Source organism: Zalophus californianus, chromosome 15 (genome assembly GCF_009762305.2).
Source record: "Zalophus californianus isolate mZalCal1 chromosome 15, mZalCal1.pri.v2, whole genome shotgun sequence".
NCBI lineage: Eukaryota > Metazoa > Chordata > Mammalia > Carnivora > Otariidae > Zalophus > Zalophus californianus.
The window spans coordinates 70465199-70485890 of NC_045609.1; the positions used below are offsets into that span (position 1 = coordinate 70465199).

Genomic DNA, 20692 nt, shown 5'->3' on the forward strand with positions numbered 1-20692 from the left:
AGAATGAGGAAAGGTAGATAACTCCCTTAGGTATCCTTAGATTTTAGGAAATTAATCTTATCAAATTCCTGCTTATGATCCTTAAACACTCACTCTCTTAAAACTTGAGTAATATAAAGAAAAGAAAATATACAGACATGCATATATACTGAGTACACATACTCACATAGATCTCTACCTATCAAACAGTCGATGTAGATTTAGATACAGAGAGATTTCTCTGTGTGTGTATGTATATAGATACGTATACATGTATGTCTGTGCACCTGTGAATGGACGTGTATGCACCTGTGTGGAAATGTTTTATGTGTTGTATGGATGCCAAGTGTTTATTATGCCCAATGAAAAAGGCAGAAGCAACAAAGTCTTTATTATATAAATATAACTTGTATAAGCACGTGGGCTAGAGCTGAAAAGGAACACACACACACACTCCATACAAATACAAAGATGGGATAATGGTAGACAATCACTATACCCCACCCGATCCCTACTTCAGTGTATCATTGTCTAATGCCTTTTAGATGTAACATTGGACGGCTTAGTTACCTCCACACTTTTGGGCATACCTCTATTAGTCCTTAATATATTGCGGTACTACTTGTATGCTACTTCTCTTCAACTAAACTGAGAGCTAAAGATCAAGTAATGTTTCATGTTCTCATCTCCCCCCAGTGTGGTACCTGGCACAGCGTAAGTGCTCAATAAATGCTCTTTGAATTAATGAAATGTCATATGGATGGATGGTTGGATGGATGGATGGATGGATGGATGGATGGTGGATGGATGGATGGATGGATGGATGGATGGATGGATGGATGGATGGTTGGATGGATGGATGGATGGATGGTTGGATGGATGGATGGATGGATGGATGGTTGGATGGATGGATGGATGGTTGGATGGATGGATGGATGGATGGTTGGATGGATGGATGGATGGATGGATGGATGGATGGATGGATGGTTGGATGGTTGGATGGATGGATGGATGGATGGATGGATGGATGGATGGTTGGATGGATGGGATGGATGGATGGATGGATGGATGGATGTATAGGGAATGGCCTATTTCTCTGAAAGACCTCAGAGCAGAGGTTGTTCTGTTCCCTTCCATGGGAAAACAAAATATTTGGAATCCAGACACTCTGCTCCCAAACAAGGGAAGAAATTCTGAAATATAAGAAGATAAATGTCGTCCCATTGTCTCCATGCTGAGGCAGCAGGGGTAGCTCCCCTGTCCCTCTCAGATAAATGCCTTCTTTTGACTAATGCTTTCAAGCCTTCATGCTAAAGGCCTATGGGGAGGAGCAGAGCCTCCCACAATAAAAATGGAATCATGTCAGAGAAAATGGAGTCTCTGAAGGTCCTAGAGTTCAGTCGCCCACCTCTGGACAGAAGAAAAGTCTTGCCGATGGAAACACACAGTAGCTCCATGGAGACGGGACTATTTGTAAAGCACATCCCTTGGCCCCTATTTAGTGGCCCTCTTCCTGAAGAAAGGCAAGAATTGCACCAAATCTTTTGTAAGATTTAGTATGAAAGGCTCTCAACTCACCAAAATTATTTTCCTATACAGAACTCAAAAATATCTCTACAAAAGCGACTCACAGGTCAAGTAAAAAAAAGAAAACATTCCCGATCTCATTGGTTTTCACTTCTTCAGTCTTAAGGAATTCACCAGGAAAGTGTCTCAAACACAACACATCATGCAAACTGCTCTCCCATATTCAGGAGCAGCCATGAGGAGGGTAATCGGGATGTGATGGGTTACAAGGGATAAAATAAAAAAAGAGAGAGAGAGAAATACTGTTAAGTGCATTACTGGTTTAGTCAGTCTGCTACAAGAACCACTGACAGACATGATGGAATCCTATTCTCTGTGTAAAGGGGGAAATATTCATAGCAGAGTGGATGGGTTCCTCTTCGTCTGCTGGAGTTTGCAAAAAATTGAGCGCTTCATAAATCAATGAAAAAGTCCACTTAAAATTCAAGCCTTGATTGAAAGCAAAGCCTATCTTCATTCCTTTGCTTTGGATAGGAAAGAAATTAAGCAATAAATTGAGAGTGGGACATTTCCATTTGTAAACTGCGTGCTCACAGGAAGTCAGAGCTCAGGACCAGGCCTTCCGGGGACTGACGGCCCTGACCCAGTCTACCTGGAGTGGCCTGATCCTGTTGGGATTTCAGTGACTGTTCACACCTTAGATAGAGCTTTATCCCTGGGAAACATTGCTGAGATGCCTTCTGATAACTAAAGGTTAGGGAGCAGCCCCTGGAAAAAAGAAGGCAGGCAGGGTGGGGCCAGCAGCCCCAAGTTTTGTCCTCTGGGTGTCCTCTCTCCCAGAATGAAATTGGGTTCACTGCAAATTCACAAGCTAATGGACCGGAAATATCTGGCAGCTAGGGCAAGTTCACTGGCAGGTCTGGGAGCAACAACCCAGCCCTGGTCCCCCAGGAAATGAGTTCACCCTATCCAGCTCATCCCAACTCCACAGAGCTCTGGGGCGGGAAGAGGAGGCCGGCTAGATGGCTCCCCCTACTGGTAGATTAACTCAATACCCCAGATCTACACCCCCTGCATGGGATATTTAATGCATCTAACCAAATGGTCCTCAGACTTTTATGGACCCCACAAACATCTTTAAAGAAAATACCTCAGAAGCTCTCTGGGACTTTAGCTTCTTCCTCAGTAAATTCAGGGAGTGGAATAGTGAAGCCTTCTTTGCCTTTCAACCAGGAAGTTGTTTGTTCTCCTTTGCCCTGTGGGAGTCACAGGGGAGGAACGGCTGCCCATGAAGTGTGCCCTCTGAACAGACAACTCGGTGTCCCTTGCTTGTTGACTGAAAATGTTGTTCTTAGCCAAAGTGCAATTAGGCAGGAGCAGCCTCAGTGAAGGGAAGGCCTCATTATAGATGAAATCTTGGTTTCCTTGGGCTTTGCTGGTAAGCATAAATGGATAGTCAGCAATGGCCTAGGGGGTGTGGGCCTGTCAAGGCTGAATTTTGCTGCAAAGGAAATCTTTTAAAAATAATAATAAAATCTATGAGCTCGTCTGATTAGTAGAGCATCAGGTGAAGCACCTCATATACATGTTCACATTTAATCCCCACATCTACCCTTCAAGGGCAATATTATCACCATTCCCATTTTACTGGTGATAAAACCAGGCCCCCAGATAAGACAGCCAGTAAAATTCAAAGCTAGGTCTATGCTGCTGCCTTCTAGAAAAATCTTCCCCTTACCTGAAGGCTGTTGATGAAACACAGTATGTTCAGTGTCTCCCAACAGACAGTACCTGGGCATGGTGATTCCAACCACACCAGCCACCACAGGACCTACAAGGAGGAGAACAGAAGGGTATAGCCAGCCCATCTGCATTTTCCAAGGGCTGGACTGCATGATGCACATTAAGTCAGTAAATGCAATTCAACAAATATTTAAGTGCCCTCTTCAGGCCGAGCTTGGCAGCAGATCTTAGGGTTTACAAAGAGGCAACCTACAGAATCCACAGACTTCTGGTGGAAAACCACATAATCAATTATGATGAGCCGAATGTTTGTAACCCCCTCCTTCATTCACTTGCAGAAGCCCTGACCCTCAAGATGATGGTATTAGGAGGCAGGGCCTTAGGGAGGTACTTAGGGTTTAGATGAGGTCCTGAGGGTAGGGCCCTTAGAAGAAGAGGGGACACCAGAGCGCTTTCTCTTTCTTCGCTATGTGAAGACATAGCCAGAAGGCAGCCTTTAGTGCGATTAAGAAAAGGGTCCTCATCAAAACTGACCATATTGAAACCCTGATCTCGGACTTCCCTGCCTCCGGAACTGTGAGAAAATAAATGTCTGTTGTTTAAGCCACCCAGTCTGTGGTATTTTGTTATAACAACCAAGCTCAGGCAGAAATTAATGATGATGTTATTCATGCACTAGAGATGTAAACAAAGGAACTGCAGCACAAATGTGGGAGTAATTAATTCTGATTAGGGGCCAGGTCTTATTTTAGTCAAGCCTTGGAGGACAGACAGGTAGAAGCAGGTCTAGCTACATAACTTACAGGGCCCAGTCTAAAATGAAAATAAGGAACCCCTCATTCAAAACCTATTAATAAATTATTTAAGAAAGTAAGTAATATAAATATTATTAATATAATAATATTATAGTGATAATTATATTAATAATGTTATGATAATATATTAAGAGACTAAGAAGAGCATTAAACCAAGTGCTGGTTGCTTCTGCACAGGTCATGTGCCCATGAGTTTGACCAAAACCAGACCAGACCAAAGGGCATTTGATGCAGAGGCATGGGGGGGGCGGGGGGGGGCGGATAGCAGCCGCATATAACCGTCCTGCGTTTTGGTCTCCTCTTAACTTTTGGTTCAACACCTTGGAGTCTCTGGGTGTCTTCGCTGTCACCAACTAATCTGGCTAGCTGGAAATAGATTTACAGAGACAATGCAACCCTGTTTCCCTTGAAGATGTTACCATTCAACTTCGGGGTCCTAAAAACCTCAGACCCAGGACTTGAATCCAGAACCACCTGCTGTCATGCGTGGACCCTAAGGCCCAGGGCTGTCTACCTGTGTGGATGCCAATCCTGAGCCTGAGCTTCTCCTCAGGCATGTGCCCCTTCTGGAAGTAGACAGTGGCACTGAGGACGTACAAGGACATTGGGGCAATCTCGTCCACGCGCTGGATTCCATTGCGGATGGGAAGTCCACTAGCCACCATGTATGCATCTCCAGTGGCTTCCACCTGAAAATAAAGTAACAAAGTGGCCTTGCTCTGAGGCCCCCCCACGTTGAAGAGTCACACTCCCTGACCTCCATTCCTCCCATGTCCCAGCATTTCTACAAGTTTCTGCCCTCGTCCTGGTTCTTTCACAAAGCCTTCCTTCCCTGAGCCCTCCTGCACACAGTCACTGCTTTCTCCTCTGAAATCTAATAGTGGTGGTGACCATATTTCCACAACTCAAGTTCAAAACCAGTTAAACGGGCAGCAGTGTACGGATGGGGTAAATCTTTTTTTTTTTTAATTTAATTTTATTAAGTTATGTTAATCACCGTACAGTACATCATTAGTTTTGTTTTTTTTAAATTTCTTGAGATGTTTTTCTTTTTTTTAATTTTTTTATTGTTATGTTAATCACCCTACATTACATCATTAGTTTTTGATGTAGTGTTCCATGATTAATGGTTTGTGCATAACACCCAGTGCTCCACGCAGAATGTGAAAGTCCAAATAATACCATACTTTTGTTTTGTTTTGTTTTTTAATTTTTTATTGTTATGTTTATCACCATACATTACATCATTAGTTTCTGATGTAGTGTTCCATGATTCATTGTTTGTGCATAACACCCAGTGCTCCATGCAGAACGTGCCCTCTTTAATACCCATCGCCAGGCTAACCCATCCCCCCACCCTCCTCCCCTCTAGAACCCTCAGTGTGTTTTTCAGAGTCCATGGTCTCTCATGGTTCGTCTCCCCCTCTGACTTACTCCCCTTCATTCTTCCCCTCCTGCTATCTTCTTCTTTTTCTTTTTTCTTAACATATGTTGCATTATTTGTTTCAGAAGTACAGATCTGTGATCCAACAGTCTTGCACAATTCACAGCGCTCACCATAGCACATACCCTCCCCAATGTCTATCACCCAGCCACCCCATCCCTCCCACCCCCCACCACTCCAGCAACCCTCCGTTTGTTTCCTGAGATTAAGAATTCCTCATATCAGTGAGGTCATATGATACATGTCTTTCGCTGATTGACTTATTTCACTCAGCATAACACCCTCCAGTTCCATCCACGTCGTTGCAAATGGCAAGATCTCATTCCTTTCGATGGCTGCATAATATTCCATTGTGTATATATACCACACCTTCTTTATCCATTCATCTGTTGATGGACATCTTGGCTCTTTCCACAGTTTGGCTATTGTGGACGTTGCTGCTATAAACATTGGGGTGCACGTACTCCTTCGGATCCCTACAATTGTATCTTTGGGGTAAATACCCAGTAGTGCAATTACTGGATCATATGGTAGCTCTATTTTCAACTGTTTGAGGAACCTCCATACTGTTTTCCAGAGTGGCTGCACCAGCTTGCATTCCCACCAACAGTGTAGGAGGGTTCCCCTTTCTCCGCATCCCCGCCAACATCTGTCGTTTCCTGACTTGTTAATTGTAGCCATTCTGACGGGTGTGAGGTGGTATCTCATGGAGGTTTTGATTTGGATTTCCCTGATGCCGAGCGATGTTGAGCACTTTTTCATGTGTCTGTTGGCCGTTTGGATGTCTTCTTTGGAAAAATGTCTGTTCATGTCTTCTGCCCACGAATAGGGTAAATCTTGAAGGATCACATGCATCCATCAAGTGGAATTCATCTTGCCCAACCTGAAATGTCTTCACCCCATACAAGGGCTCTTAGGTACATTTATACATATGTATACATTAGACACAATATATATGCTTATACTTATGTGTAAATGCATGTATCTGCCTGATTTGTCCTCTTCTCTCCCCTAATAAATCCTAATAAATTCAGCCTTCAGATCCCTCATTCACAATAGAAAATAAATGATCAGTATAAACTTTAAAGATACAACCCTTTCCAGATGTTTGCATTTTATAGCAGAATCCAAAGATCATGTGGTAAAGGTGGGATTTCAGGCATTAGCCAGGCAGTAAAAACACCTCTGTCTATCGGTCACCCCAGAATTACACAAAATCAACCAGTACACAAGTCTGATTGCTTCTAGGCTACCTTTCCCCATCACGGGTACATACACATCCTTTAGACACTGACACTGATTTAGTATTAGCTCATGCAAAACATAGCAGAGAACATAACACCAAGAAGAAATCCCAGAGGACACCCTCCTAAGCAGAGCAGCTTCCGTTTTGGGGTACATGTGCCCTACCCTTTGAGATTATCCACACCATCTTTTCTTTCATCCTTAAACAGAGGCATATCTGCGGGGAACACTGGGGGATAACCATTAAAGTTATGTCCCTTGGGGATATGACCACACTGTCCCCCAAATCTCCCCGGCCCCAGGGCCACAGGCAGAGCCCTGCAATCATGGTCAGAACCTGTGGCTGCCCCAGGATGCATGAGCTTGGGCACCCTGAAGTCAGGATCCAGCCCCATCAGAAAACTCAGAAAACATCCAAAGCAGCCATCACCACCACTTGAATGAAGCCAAATTACTCATTTTTGCTATCCTTCCTTGACAAATCATTTTTTACTATATTCCTACATCTCTCTCCCCCGCCCCTGCTGAGGGGCACTAGGCAGATCCTTTTTTCTCATTTTAGCCACAAGTCTGATAGTCTACACTTGGGCGTCTGTCTTCACCTGCACTGCTAAGGACCACAGTAACGGAAGTGAGACTCACACAGGGTCCGAAGACAACCTTTAAAGGAGAGTAAATGTGAGCCTCTCTGAATACAAAGGAAATATATTTAGGAGCAAGCTGGAGGATTAGTCAGTAGGAGGTCAATGCCTCTTTAGAAATGTGTTTACTGAGAGATAAAATAATGGAAGGAAACAAGGAGCAACTGGTGAATCTTGACAAGCACATGCATCTGTGATTAATCAAGCCCTTTTCCAAGAAAACGGGAATAAAATATTGAGTTTCTGCCATGCAGAGACAGACTGCCAGCCTGAAATAGGGCCTTTCCTGGCTGACAGCTAGGGCTGGGTCCACCCTCACTCCTGCCCTGGAGTCAACCGACAAGGAGAGCGTGTCCCCTCACAGCCCAGAAGCCAAGTGTCTCACCTTAGACACATGATATGTCTTAATGATGTGATCAAATAAACTGTACAGGTCATTAAGGAGCTTCACAACTTGTAAGGCGGAGCTGAGAGAACACAGTTTTGTGAATCCAACAATGTCAGAGAAAAAGATTGTCACGGACTCAAAATGTTCCGGTTCCACAGACCTTCCAGCTATGAGCTGTTCTCCAATGAAGCTGAAACCAGAGAATAGGGATCGGTTTTGAACAGACTCTTACTCATTTTGTCTCCTACAAACCCCTGCAGAGTCATCCTTATAGTTCCTTTTGCTTCAGTGGATTAGGTTTTTGGTTAACAAAAATTCCATCATCTACAGGGATTCTTTTGACTCCCATTTCTCCGCCTGCATTTTCTCTAAAGAGATACTTTCATTGGTGGGTATAAATTGGAGGAGGGGGGAGCAGGTTACAGAAATGCCTTTACAATAAGGATTTTCTCCCTGAGGGCATCTCATTTTCCCCCGTTGGTTATAGAGTTTGATGGTAAAGATTCAACCTACAAATGTGGGAGGAAAAGTAAGCAGCCACCAATCCACAAATCAATATTTTTGCTTTAATCCGCCAATCTCACGTAAACACCTTCAAATCCCCGACCCCACCTCTTTGTCAAGACACACAGGAAGGGTGCTGGAATTTTAATAGCAGATGCTCCTGCCAAGTGTTTAAAGAGAGTACAGATGCAATTACAGCCAAAAATGAAGCGAGTTTTGAAACTGAAGTCATGAGCGTATATCATATTGTGCAAAGAAAGCTTTTGGAGCACGATCTCAAATACTGGGGAGCTAGCAATTAATCAGACTCATGCAACCAGAGCTCCATCTAGTGGTCGCTCTCCTGTTGCCGCAGCCATAATCTTTACTGTAAGACATTCTCTAGTCCTTTGCCCCTATCTCCTTTTACAGGCTGTACCAAGTTGCCTGCAAAATGCTTCACTTGTTTTAGAAGAACCTGACTTCCTCTTATTAAAGGAACAAGAAAAATATTCTCTATGTGGAGCCTTTTAGATAGTGATGCTATTTTTTCCCGGAACTTTGAAAAGCTCCACCCCCACCCCGTGCTCTGGAATACCTTGGCAGCATTGTGGACAGAAGCCTATCCACCTTCCTCTTCTCTGCCATCAGCTGGTTGGTCCTCTCTTCCACCACGTCCTCCAGGTGATTGGCATACACCTCCAGCTTGCTCACCATACTGTCTAAGATGTTCATGTGGCTTTAAAAGAACCCCCACATTAACACTTTTTCCCAAGAAATTTAGGGCCACAGTGGAGCACAACTTCCAGCTATACATTCCAAGATAAGAAAACATGTCTTGCCCTTCAGGTACCCTACTTCAGGGCTGCCCGTGGACAGCAGTGAAATGACCATGGCAATGAGGTCACGCGGCCTTCTACCAGCTCTATGACCTTGACCTGCACCCTTCATCTCCCTGAGCCTCAGCTTCTTCCTCTGGAAAATGAGGATAATAACACATACTTCCCAGGGCTGTTGTGAGGGTTCAGGGAGATAATGGGTACAATGTCTCAATCTGTGTCTGGCACTCAGCAGGCACTCAACAAAGTGGCCTTCCCCCACTTCCCAACATGCTCCAGATCATTGTCATGGTCAGTCAGAAATACAGATTTCAGGACAGTTTTTTTTTTTTTTTCTGGATAACACCAGCTGTTTTCTTTTCAGATGACAGATATAGGGGCACTTCAAGATCCTATAGGCTCTTGTTTTAGAAGCCTCTTCAGAAAAATCGTTCAATTCCCCATTTTTCGGATGAGGAAACTGAGGCTCACATAGGAAGTAGACTTGCCTTAACATAGGAGAGCAGATTTTCTGAGTAAAAGTCATGATTGACCTGAGACATACCATTTAAAACAATTTTGACGTGGAAAATGCAGAATACAGGGCTGTTGTGTTAAGAATACACAGCAGAATGGCCAAGTTAGGAGTAGATGCCAGACTCCCAGCCCAGGGCCCTTCTACCAACTCAAGCTACTTCTAACATGGCCATGCCTGCATATGCTCAATGTGCCAAAAGATGACACAATTACCCTAATATGAAGCAAGCTACTATTGAGGAAATTGCTTGGGAGTCACGAATAATTTAAGTTAAAGACTTACTCTAAGGTTGGTGAATAGTTTTTTATCTCATTGCCCAACCCCAACTGATGAGTCATGACCCTTGGAATGCTGGTTCAGAAAACGTTCTGGGGCCATGTCGAAATTCCCTGGGAAAGAGAGCTTGGTTGATTAGTGATATCTGGAACGGACAAAGGAGGACAATGGAAGTGCTGATGTCTGATACATTTTTGTGTCATTTCAAAAAAAAGGGAGAATTTATCACTCTAATCAGCATGCAATAGGGTGCTTTGCATGTGGACGGCATTGAGTGGGTGGATGATGAATGAATGAAGGAATGGGTGAATGAATGAGTGAGTGGAGGAACGAATGAATGAACGGAGTGAGCCACACAGGAGCAGTCACAGCCATATTGTTTCAAAATTCTAATGGTTAAATGATCAGAAGAAAATGTTCCACATCTCGCTCACCCTTTGGAACTGGCTTCTCGTAAAATTTTTTTGATGGACGAGAAAGTGGGCCTTTTCTCTGGAGATTCATCCCAACAGGCCTTCACCATGACCACAATCTCCTCATTGCCCTTCTCCTCTGACAGGGAAGATTGAAATGGAACTGATGCCATGGGGTCTTCGATTCGGCTGAGGATTTCTGAAATTCATGTGGGATGTAGACAGCCAAATGTCTGAAAACTCTGGGCCATTCAGGACACTTCAAACATATGTGCTCTTCGATTTGTAAATTGAGTTTTTAGATAAATTGAGCATATTGGAATGTTGGAGAAATCTGAATATTTTATGAGAAATACTCTGGAACCTCCTGGAAAATGAAGAATCCTACTGTAAAACATATAAGCACCTTCTAATGAATCTGTTTTTAGATTAAGTTGTTTTTTTTTCCTAATAGAACTTTTCTTGAAGTAAAGCATATATATGTCTATGTGACTTCAGGAGTGTATAAGAATTTGGGGTTGGAAATCCCCAAAGTGCACCTTATACAATTTGTATTCCATATACAATGTCCCATAAAAGTTATTTTAGCAAGTAATAAATGTTACCACCACGTGCTGCCTCCATGTCCAACTTTGTAAACCTACTTTCTTTCAATTCTGCATTGACTTCTACTGACATTTATTAAACATTCTGCTTATCCAGGTTTTGTAGAGGAAATAATAATTTCAGAACAATGTATACATGTTTTGGTATAAAAATACTATGGGTGTAACACCATGAATTTTTATTTATTTATTTTTTTATTTGAGAGAGAGAGTGTGAGAGAGAGAGATCATGAGTGGGGAGAGGGGCAGGGGGAGAAGCAGACTCCCCACTGAGCAGGGAGCCCTATGTGGGGCTCGATCCCAGGACCCTGGGATCATGACCTGAGCCAAAGGCAGACGCTTAACTGACTGAGCCACCCAGGCACCCAACATGAACAAATCTTAAGCGCATATTACTAAGTAAAAAAAGGTAGTCTGAAAAGGCCCTACACTGTGTGGTTCTGTTTATATGACATCCCAGAAAAGGCTATAGAGGTGGGTACATGATACTGTGTATTTGCTAAAACCCACAGAACTTTACAGCACGGAGAGTAAACCTCAAAAAACACAAATTCTTAACATCAGTTAGGATACGGGACAATCCCAGGATAGGGGCAGACCATGACTAAAGAATGACTTGAGACCATTAAGACTAAACAAAAGGACCCATTCACAATCACTGTATTCTCGTGGCCTCCACTGCTTCTCACGAGGGGACGGAATAAGAACTCTGAAAGTACCACAGACCTAGGAGGCGATTGGATACGTAAATAAATGGATGGCAAATGGTGGGAGCCAGGATCTCACTGTTGGAAAGGGAGGTTTGGATAAGTGATAGGGAGACTAGAATAAATGAACCCTGTGGTCATGATGTTGGAAATGTCGGTATGAACTCATGTTTAGCTTGGTATAGATACAGATATGGAAATGTGTGTGTGCACATGCCCCTGGGAGGGGCAGGATGCCACAGCACCCCAGCAGCAACGAGCACACCCAGCAGCTAGGTCTTGGTTTCCAATATCATTCTCCAGTTAAAAGAACCAGGGTTTGGGGCGCCTGGGTGGCTCAGTCGTTAAGTGTCTGCCTTCCACTCAGGTCACGATCCCAGGGTCCTGGGATCGAGCCCCGCATTGGGCTCCCTGCTCAGCGGGAGGCCTGCTTCTCCCTCTCCCACTCACCCCTGCTTGTGTTCCCGCTCTCGCTGTGTCTCTCTCTGTCAAATAAACAAATAAAATCTTAAAAAAAAAAAAAAAAGAACCAGGGTTTATGTACCCTTGACATGATGGGACGAACATGACAATTTACCTCTGTGGCCTTCCTCCTAAGAAGGAGAAGCCGAGTCTAGTCGTGACGAAAAAAGTAATCAGACAAATCCCAAATGAGAAACATTCTACAAAATAACTGGCCAGCACTATGTCATAAAAATGAAGGATAGTCTCTGAGAAACATTCCTAAGGAGCATGGAGTAGACATGATGGCTAACTGCAGTGGGGTGTCCTGGATGGGATGCTGGGGTAAGAAAGGACACTGGGTTAAAAACTAAGGAAATCTGGAAGCACCTGTGTGGCTCAGTTGGTTGAGCATCCAATTCTTGATTTTGGCTCAGGTCATGATCTTAGGGTCATGAGATTGAGCCCCGTGTCGGGCTCCACACCGGGTGTAGAGCCTGCTTAAGATTCTCTCTCTCCTTCTCCCTCTGCCCTTTCTTCTCCTCTTAAAAAATGAACAAACAAAACAAACAAAAAAACAAAAAACAAACAAACCAAAAAACCCAAGGAAATCTGAACAAGGTATGGCCTTTACTTAATAATAACAATACAAGTTCTAAAACTGTGTAAAATATTATCTTGTTTTTGTAAATGTACATACTTGAGTTTAAGTGCACATTTTTCATGCCTAAAAATAATATGAAAGAAAATACATTTAAAAAAAACCAACACAATTACCGTATGGGTTCAAATTCAAATTGTGGGTCTGCCCCTCAGAGTACACATGTCATGAGCTGGTAATGTGCAGCTGTCCTTTAATCATCAGCCATCCATGGTTACTCTATTGTAACTGTTCTTTGGTGTGCATCAGGATGGGGGATGGTTGGCTTTTAAAACACAGATTCTGGGCCCACCCCCACAGTTTCCAATTCCAAAGGCCTGGGGTTGGGCCTGAAATTTTGCATTTTAAACAAGTACCCAGGGAATGCTGATGCCGCTGGTCCAGGGTTGCACTAGGCCAGTGCCTCTCAAACTGTGGATCTTCAACATCATCTGGGAACTTGATAAAAACGTAAATTCTCAGGCCTTGCCCCAGACCTCCTGAGTCAGAGACCCTGAGGGCGGGACCCAGTAATTCCGTGTTTTAACAAGCCCTCCAGGTAATTCTGACACCCACTAACATGTGAAAAGCACTGGTCTAGTGTGTGCAGAGACTTGATATCTATCCAGTTCCCAGCACCAGGATTGTTTGTAGGGAAGTATGAGGAGTTAATGGAAGAAGCGTGTTTGTCCATAAATTAGGTGCACCTTGTACTTTTCCTGGTTGCAGTCCTGTATATACATAGTCCCATATGGCTAGCTCTCATTTAACTCTGTGAGCAAAGGACTACAGTGAAGGGCAAACATACCAACTGTATACAGTCTGCCCATCCCCACTGCCACCTCCGCCCCCCACCTCCACCCCAATTGGTGCAATCCCATGGCAGCTGAGCCTGGCAAGTACAGATGGGCTCCTTCCTGGGCTCAGTCTAGGAAGATCTATGTAGCTTCTTGGTTCCAAAGTCAGTTGCACTTGGATTTAGGGTGAACCTTTCGGGATTAGTCCACCCTCTATTTCACCTGACCATAGAGTAGAAACTGGAATCCACTTTTATTTTTATTTTATTTTATTTTATTTATGTATTTTTGGGGGGGGATCTAATCTCTTTATTTTTATTTTTTAAAGATTTTGTTTAAATTAATTAATTAATTTGTTTGTTTTTGAGAGAGAGAGCAAGGGAGAGAGAGCCTGAGCTGGCGGGGAGGGGCAGAGAGAAAAAGACAAGCAGACTCCCCGCTGAGCAGGGAGCCGGATGTGGGACTCAATCCCAGGGTCCTGGGATCATGACCTGAGCCGAAGGCAGACGCTTAACAGGCTGAGCCACCCAGGTGCCCCAGGAATCCGCTTTTAAAGCAACTACATACATTCAGAAAGGCTCCTGACTTGAAAAAAGTCTCCAGGGAATGCATGATGATGTAAAGATGAGACTTGAGGCTGGCCCCTGGGAATGGGCTAGAAATGATAGGCAAAGTGGTACAGAAAATAAATCAAGGGAGAAACTTAGAAACTGACACATAAACACTTCCCTGGGCTCGCTCGAGACAGCAGGTCTCAACATGGGCTGCATACTGGAATCACCCGCAAACCCTGATGCCCAGATGGTGGCATATGGCATCAGAATCTCCTAGGCTGAGACCCAGGTAGTAGCAATTTTTAAATTCCCAGGTAATTCCAGTGTATGGCTAACCTGGAAAGTAACAGTGCTGGGGGTTACACCTCCTATACTTTTTTTTTTTTATCAATCTGGATCAAATTTTGCTTTATCTCCCACCACTTCTGCCCTTAATTCCATGACGTGATGTGTGTTAAGAGACAACTCAGCAAAAAATAAGCCTGAACATATCCTATAAAGACAACTGGGCAGCATTTATTTAAAAAATTAAATATACTTAAAATATATTTATCTCTTCAATTTTATGTCCACAAAGATACAAGGCTACTCACTGCAGCAACTATAATAGCAAGAAATGGAAAATAACCAGGATGTGTATTAATCAATAATACATGGCATATCCTTACAATGAAAAATTCTGTAGTCCTTAAGAAAGAATAAAGCAAATTTGTATATACAAATATGAGATGAGAGATACCCAAACAGAAGGAGCAGTGTGTGCAAAGGCTCTGGGGTAGGAATGTGTCTGGCATGAGGGAGGCACATAAGGTGGCCAGCATGACTGAAAGGGGCAAACCATGCGGAATGGAATTAGGAAGGTGTACTGAGCTGAATGGTGGTCCCCAACGAGATACGTCCATGTCCTAATCCCCAGAACCTGTGAATGTGACCTTATTTGAAGAAAAAGTCTTTGCAGATATAATTAAGTATCTTGGGTTGAGGGGATCATTTCAGAATCCCAGGTGGGCTCTAATCCAACGACAAGTGCCCTTATAAGATACAGACGGAGGAGAAGTGTACAGAGGAGGAAGCAATGTTAAGGTGAAGGCAGAGATTGGAGCAATTTGGCCACAAGCCCATGAAGCCCCGGGCAGCCACCAAAAACTAGATAAGGCAAAGAACAGATCTTCCCTAAAGCTCCTAGAGGAAGCACGGCCGTGCTGAACCTTGATTTTGGACTTCTGCCTTCTAGAACTGTAAGAAAATAAATTTCTGTCACTTAAAGCTAGCAGATTTGTGGTTAACTTATTATGGCAACCATAGGACACTAATAGAGAAGGTCCCCAAGGCCAGGTGGGAGGGCTTTGGTGGTCTTGCAGGCCACTGTTAGGGCTTAGCTTTCATTCCCTAAATGGGAAGCCAGGGGAGGATGCTGTGAACAGAAGTGATGTGACCTAAATCATTTTCCAACAAGATCTCCCTGACTGCTATCATAGAATAAAGTACGTAATCCCGAGTTCCTGGATTGTTTTTATAAGCAAACTGCAACTAGTTTTTTAATTTAAAAAAGAACATAAACTTTAAAAAGAAAAAACAATGGAATAAATCATAAATTAATAAACACTGAATTAAAAAACAAGCATTTGAAAGCTAGCCCACACAACCAAAGCCTGCCAAAGAGGCTCTTTCAGCTTTACCATCTGGCGCCTCGTGGAGGTCCTCAAAAGGCCTGTGGTCCTGGTTGTGGATCAGCTCCGTCATCAGGATGGCAAAGCTGTAAACATCTCCCTTTGGGGTGCCCGACTAGGGCGCCTCTGGAGCCGCAACAGCTCGGGGGCTGTCCAGTAGAACTCTGCAAAGCAACGATGTGGTGAGGGAAGCCTGTGGTGGGAAATGGGCAGGCAGAAAGGGAAAAGCCACCACTCTTTCTCAGGGAAGCACAGAAGGATTAAAAGTATCCAGGCCCTGAGAAATCTTCCCAACAGTGCCCGACTTAAAAGGGCAAACAGGGAGCGGTGGGTACGCGAATGCAGAGAAAACAATCAGGAAGGACGCACACTCACGTGTTAACTGTGCCTAACACCTGACTGTGCGGTTAGTAGAGTTCTTCATTATTCTTTCCCCTTTCTGTCTTGTCTAGATTTTAAAAACTAATTTATTGAGGTACGATTCGGGGAACATAAAATTAACCATGAGAGCGAACAATTCAGTGGCATGTAGTACATTCGCAGTATTGTACAACCAACCACCCAAAAAGAAGTTCCAAAACATGTTCATGGCCTCAAAGTAAAATCCTGTTGCCATTAAACAGCTTCTCCCCGGTCCTCCTGCCCCCGGCCCCGGGCAACCACCAACCTGCATTCTGTCTTTACAGATCTCTTTATTCTGGATATTTTGTATAACCTACATTTATCACTTGCTGTGAGGTTTATAGGTTTATTTCATTGTAGGCTACAATCGCTATACACACACACACACACACACACACACACATTGGGGGATGGGGAAATAGAGTGGCTACTAGCAGGTGTTCAGAATTTCCCCCTTTGTCTTCTTCTGTAAGGCATCATGCTGTCCCACGTTACAGAAACTCCCCCACGTGCGCACAGCCAGGCTGCGGTAAGGTGCTGCTCCAGGGAGGGGTGCCCAGGGCCCTGGGACACGCGCGACGGGAGACTCAAGAGTGCTCAGTTAACCGCGGAGGAGTAGGATGACCCCGAGCCTCCGTTTGCGCATGTGCAAAGGGGGTTTGGCCTCCAGGCAGATGGTCTCGTCTTGAGATGTGCACGAGAATCATTAGAAAGCTTTTAAAAACCACACAGATGCCCAAGCCCGGAATTCCATCTTCAGATATTCTGATTCAGTTGATCTGGGGTGGGATCTGGCCACCTGGGTATTTTTTTAAAGCTTCTCAAGTGATACTGGAGCACTGAGAGGATGGAACTCATCGTCTTTTAAGTGCCTGCAGGTGATGCGCTCTGAGGACACAGGATCATGATGCAGTGGGATGCCGAGGCCTAAAGAGAAGGGCAGTGATTTGCTTGGGGCTGCCCAGCTCCGCCAGGGTGAGAGCTAGCCTCCTAACTCGGACATCACCCCACAGACTCACCACCCTGGAGGCTATTTTTCTCTCGCTCCCTCCGGTGAATAGAACAGCCACACACAGTCAACTCCAGAGGCAGGCCCCCGACGGGTCCCTGTGCCAGTGAGCTTCAGGTGGCAGAGGGGGCGGGGCAGGCGCCCTGTGACTACTCTGCCGGTAGCTAGTGGGTGCAATATCTACCAGTGGTTACCCGAGTGGTCTGTCGGTCCCCCGCTGTACGTTCTGTAGGTCCGGCCATACTTGAGCTCCCACAGCCCAAAGCCCGTCAGCTTCACCTGCACCCGGCTGTCCACCGAGCAGCTGGAAGGCTTCAGTTTGCCATGGGACCCCAGGGGGCTCCCGCAGAGGAACAGCATGCCCTGAAAGAGTGAAAATAAGCAAATGAATTAGAGTGTCAATGGACCCTGCTGGAAGAAACAGAAACAGATGGACAGAAACACAGACCCAGGGGAGGGGGACGCACCCATCTCTAGGTTCATTTGGTTCCAGAGCCACTAACAGAGCCCCTTTCCCATGAGTCAACCTGGGTAGGGTTACCCAAGTAGGGGAAGACTATTTCTGGCCCCCTGGTGTGGAGCCAGGAAGGCAAGGCTAGCCTAAAACAAATAAGCTAAATAAAATAGAATCTGAGGGAGTGATCAGACTCCTTAATTGAAATCCCAGCTCTAACACTTAGCAGAGAGCAAGTTACTTTACCCCATAAGCCTCATTTTTCTCATCAAAACAGGTGACAATAATCCCTAGCTCCTAGGGTGGCTGTGGAGGGTACACGGCATAATGTTTGTGAGACACCAGACATAGTGCATGACACAAAGTAAATCCTCACCATAAATTATCAGGAAAATGTGTATAAATATGATAAATATATAAACAATATGGAAACAACACTATGTAATTAAGACTTATTACATACGTGTTAGGAATTATACTCTACTCCTACCTGCATATAATGATTCTATAATAATAGAATATTACATTGTTATATCCACTTAAGGGTCCTGTTTGAGCACTTTGCAAGGGAAAGGCGATAAAATGAGGAATGCTGAAAAATTCTCATGTCATCCACTGTGTTCTTAAGGGTTTATATCTATTATTATTATGCAGTAATAAACTACCATTATTTATGAAGAGGCCCAGAAAGAACATTAGAATCAGAAGATGTGCATTCACACCTCCACTTGACCACTCAGTCTCTTCAAACAAGGCACTTCATCTCACGGGGCCTCCATTAGACCATCTCTGAGATGGGCCTGCCTAGATCCCCACTACTTGAAAGATGGCCTAGGGACCAGCAGCACCGACATCACCTGGGAGCTTGGCAGAAATGCAGAGTCTTAGGCCTGGTCCAGATGTACTGAATCAGACTGTGCATTTTAACCTGATCCCTCCCTAGGAGATTCTTGTGCACATAGCCTGAGAACACCTGTCCTCCTCTGTTGTTCCACACCCTGGCTGCCCATTAAAGCCACCTGGGGAGCTTAGAAAGAAAAAGCCAATGCTTAGACCCGAACACAAGAGCCTGTATTAGCTACAGATCATGTGCAGTACAAGCCAAGCCTGATGCTAAGGAACCCAAAGCAAGAGAGCGATCAGAATGCGGGATAGAGTCCTCGCTTCGGCGGCACATATACTAATTGGAAAGAATGGGGGATAGAGTGCCAACGGGAAGACCAAGCTCAGGGTGAGTCACCAAGGCAGAGAGCATGCTCATTTGGCAGGGAGATGGGAGCAGAGTGCACAGATCTTTCCATAGGCAGGTAGGGCTTAAAGAAAGACCAACAATTATTGGAGGAAGACAGAGAGAGAAGAGATAAATTTGAAAATGAGAGCTGTCACATTTGAAGCAGGATCAGATGGATGGATGTTGACATATCTCTGCGATGTCCCAGGGCAGGCTAGCAGCAGTGATATGAAGGCGAGGGGGACAGGGCTGATTGCATTCCAGAAGTAACCACAGGAGTGCAGGGAGCCAGGGGGGCCCCACTGTGGGCGATCCTGGGATCTTTATTTTCTTACCTTCCTTGATGGCTTCACCATAAGACATTTCCGTACTATTTATTCAACATTTCCAGCTTCTTGGACTTAGAGTACAGACATAAAGGCTCTCTATATCTTTGATCTGAGTCTCCGAGCCATTTGCAGAATACTCAGCGTGGGAGCTTGTAGGAAGGCAGCAGCCTCAGGACGTCACGGGCATGGGGCTGTCGTGGGGCCATTGCACCTGCATCAGCCTGAGGAGCGCGGGCCTCCTCCCACCTGCCTCACCCCAGAGGTTCCGGAGCAAGAGCGAACATGACCATGTCTCTTTCGAGGGTCTTACTGGATCTTTTTCTGTTTTAAGTTATGTGGTATGTGGTATGTGGTATCAACCTAAGTTCCTTACTTAAACCAACTCATGTAATTCCCCTAGTGACCCTGTAGACGCGGGTGGTATTATCGTCAACCTCATCTTACAAATAAGGAAAGAAGAAAAGGGAGAAATGACGAATTTCACCTGCGCCAGGTCACAGCGCTGGCCTGTGGTGGGGCAGGACTGGGAGGGCTGCAGTGCCCTCCCCACGTCCCCGCCCTTGACCCACTGCACAAATGCCCCGTGGCTGACGAAGGAAAGCTCCGAAGGGCAAAGAAAAGGCGTGATTGAGCATTGCACTGAAGCCACAAGGGTCCATGAAAATTCATCCCAAGATCTGGATCGCTGATGAACAAATAAATAACAACAAACCTTTCTCTGAGCACTTTGTACTATGCACTCTGCTCTCTTCATACGTAGGATCACATCCTGTCTTTCTGGAAGACAGGTTAATGTTCTCATTCTCTGTCTCCCGATGAGGAAACGCACAGTTTTAAATTGCTCCCAAAGAGTGAAGGCAGAATATAAACCCAGGTTGGGGTGCCTTCAAAAGCACAGCCGCTTCTGAATCATCAGATCTCACTGTTTCTGGTCCCCTGGTGACTGATTGTACAGGAGGAGGAGGAGGGTGGATCAAAGTACACCCATTCTCCTCACACCGTGATACAGGAACAGCCCAGATTCAAATGTGTCCCACGCTGTGGAGGGAGGTGAAGTCACCCACAGGTGTGGTAGCAGGAGGCCATGGTGGCACTCAGTGTTCCAGCAAGGGGGAATGCGAGGAGGCCCTGAATGGACTCTACCCCCAGGGAGGGGGCCCAAAACTGGAGGGGCCTGGCTGGGGCTACCTCTGGAACTCTCTAATGAGGCTCCAACAAGCCTCTGGGCTTGAAATCTGGGCCGACCTGTCTCCAATCCGGAATTCTCTCTCATTTCGTGGCGACCTCCCTGTGCAATAGGACTGCCCCTGATGCTCACAACTCTTTCTGCCCTGCTAGCGCCACGCCCAACCCAGGCAGGAGACCCTTTATTCAGGCACCACTGATTACCCCTGATATCCAGATTTATTAGCAGCATTCATTCCATTACAACATAAACAATATGTTTAGGGATGGTTAAAAGTTTAGGAATATAACCCTCTCCAAGAGATGGCACACATCTCTTCAGGTTTGGGTTTTTTTTTTTTTTTTTTCCTATCTTGGT

The 20692-nt window shown here is 44.9% G+C and overlaps 1 protein-coding gene across 1 annotated transcript in view; it reads right to left on the reverse strand.

The window, feature by feature from the left end:
- The window catches only part of LOC113920198 (guanylate cyclase 2G-like), a 66042-nt gene that overhangs the window by 1162 nt on the left and 44188 nt on the right, over positions 1 to 20692 (reverse strand). Inside the window, 8 exon segments of the mRNA XM_035724135.1 lie at positions 3245 to 3337; positions 4579 to 4753; positions 7780 to 7972; positions 8864 to 9004; positions 10332 to 10509; positions 15734 to 15853; positions 15856 to 15888; positions 17330 to 17498. Of these exon segments, the coding sequence (XP_035580028.1) occupies positions 3245 to 3337; positions 4579 to 4753; positions 7780 to 7972; positions 8864 to 9004; positions 10332 to 10509; positions 15734 to 15853; positions 15856 to 15888; positions 17330 to 17498 (1102 nt within the window).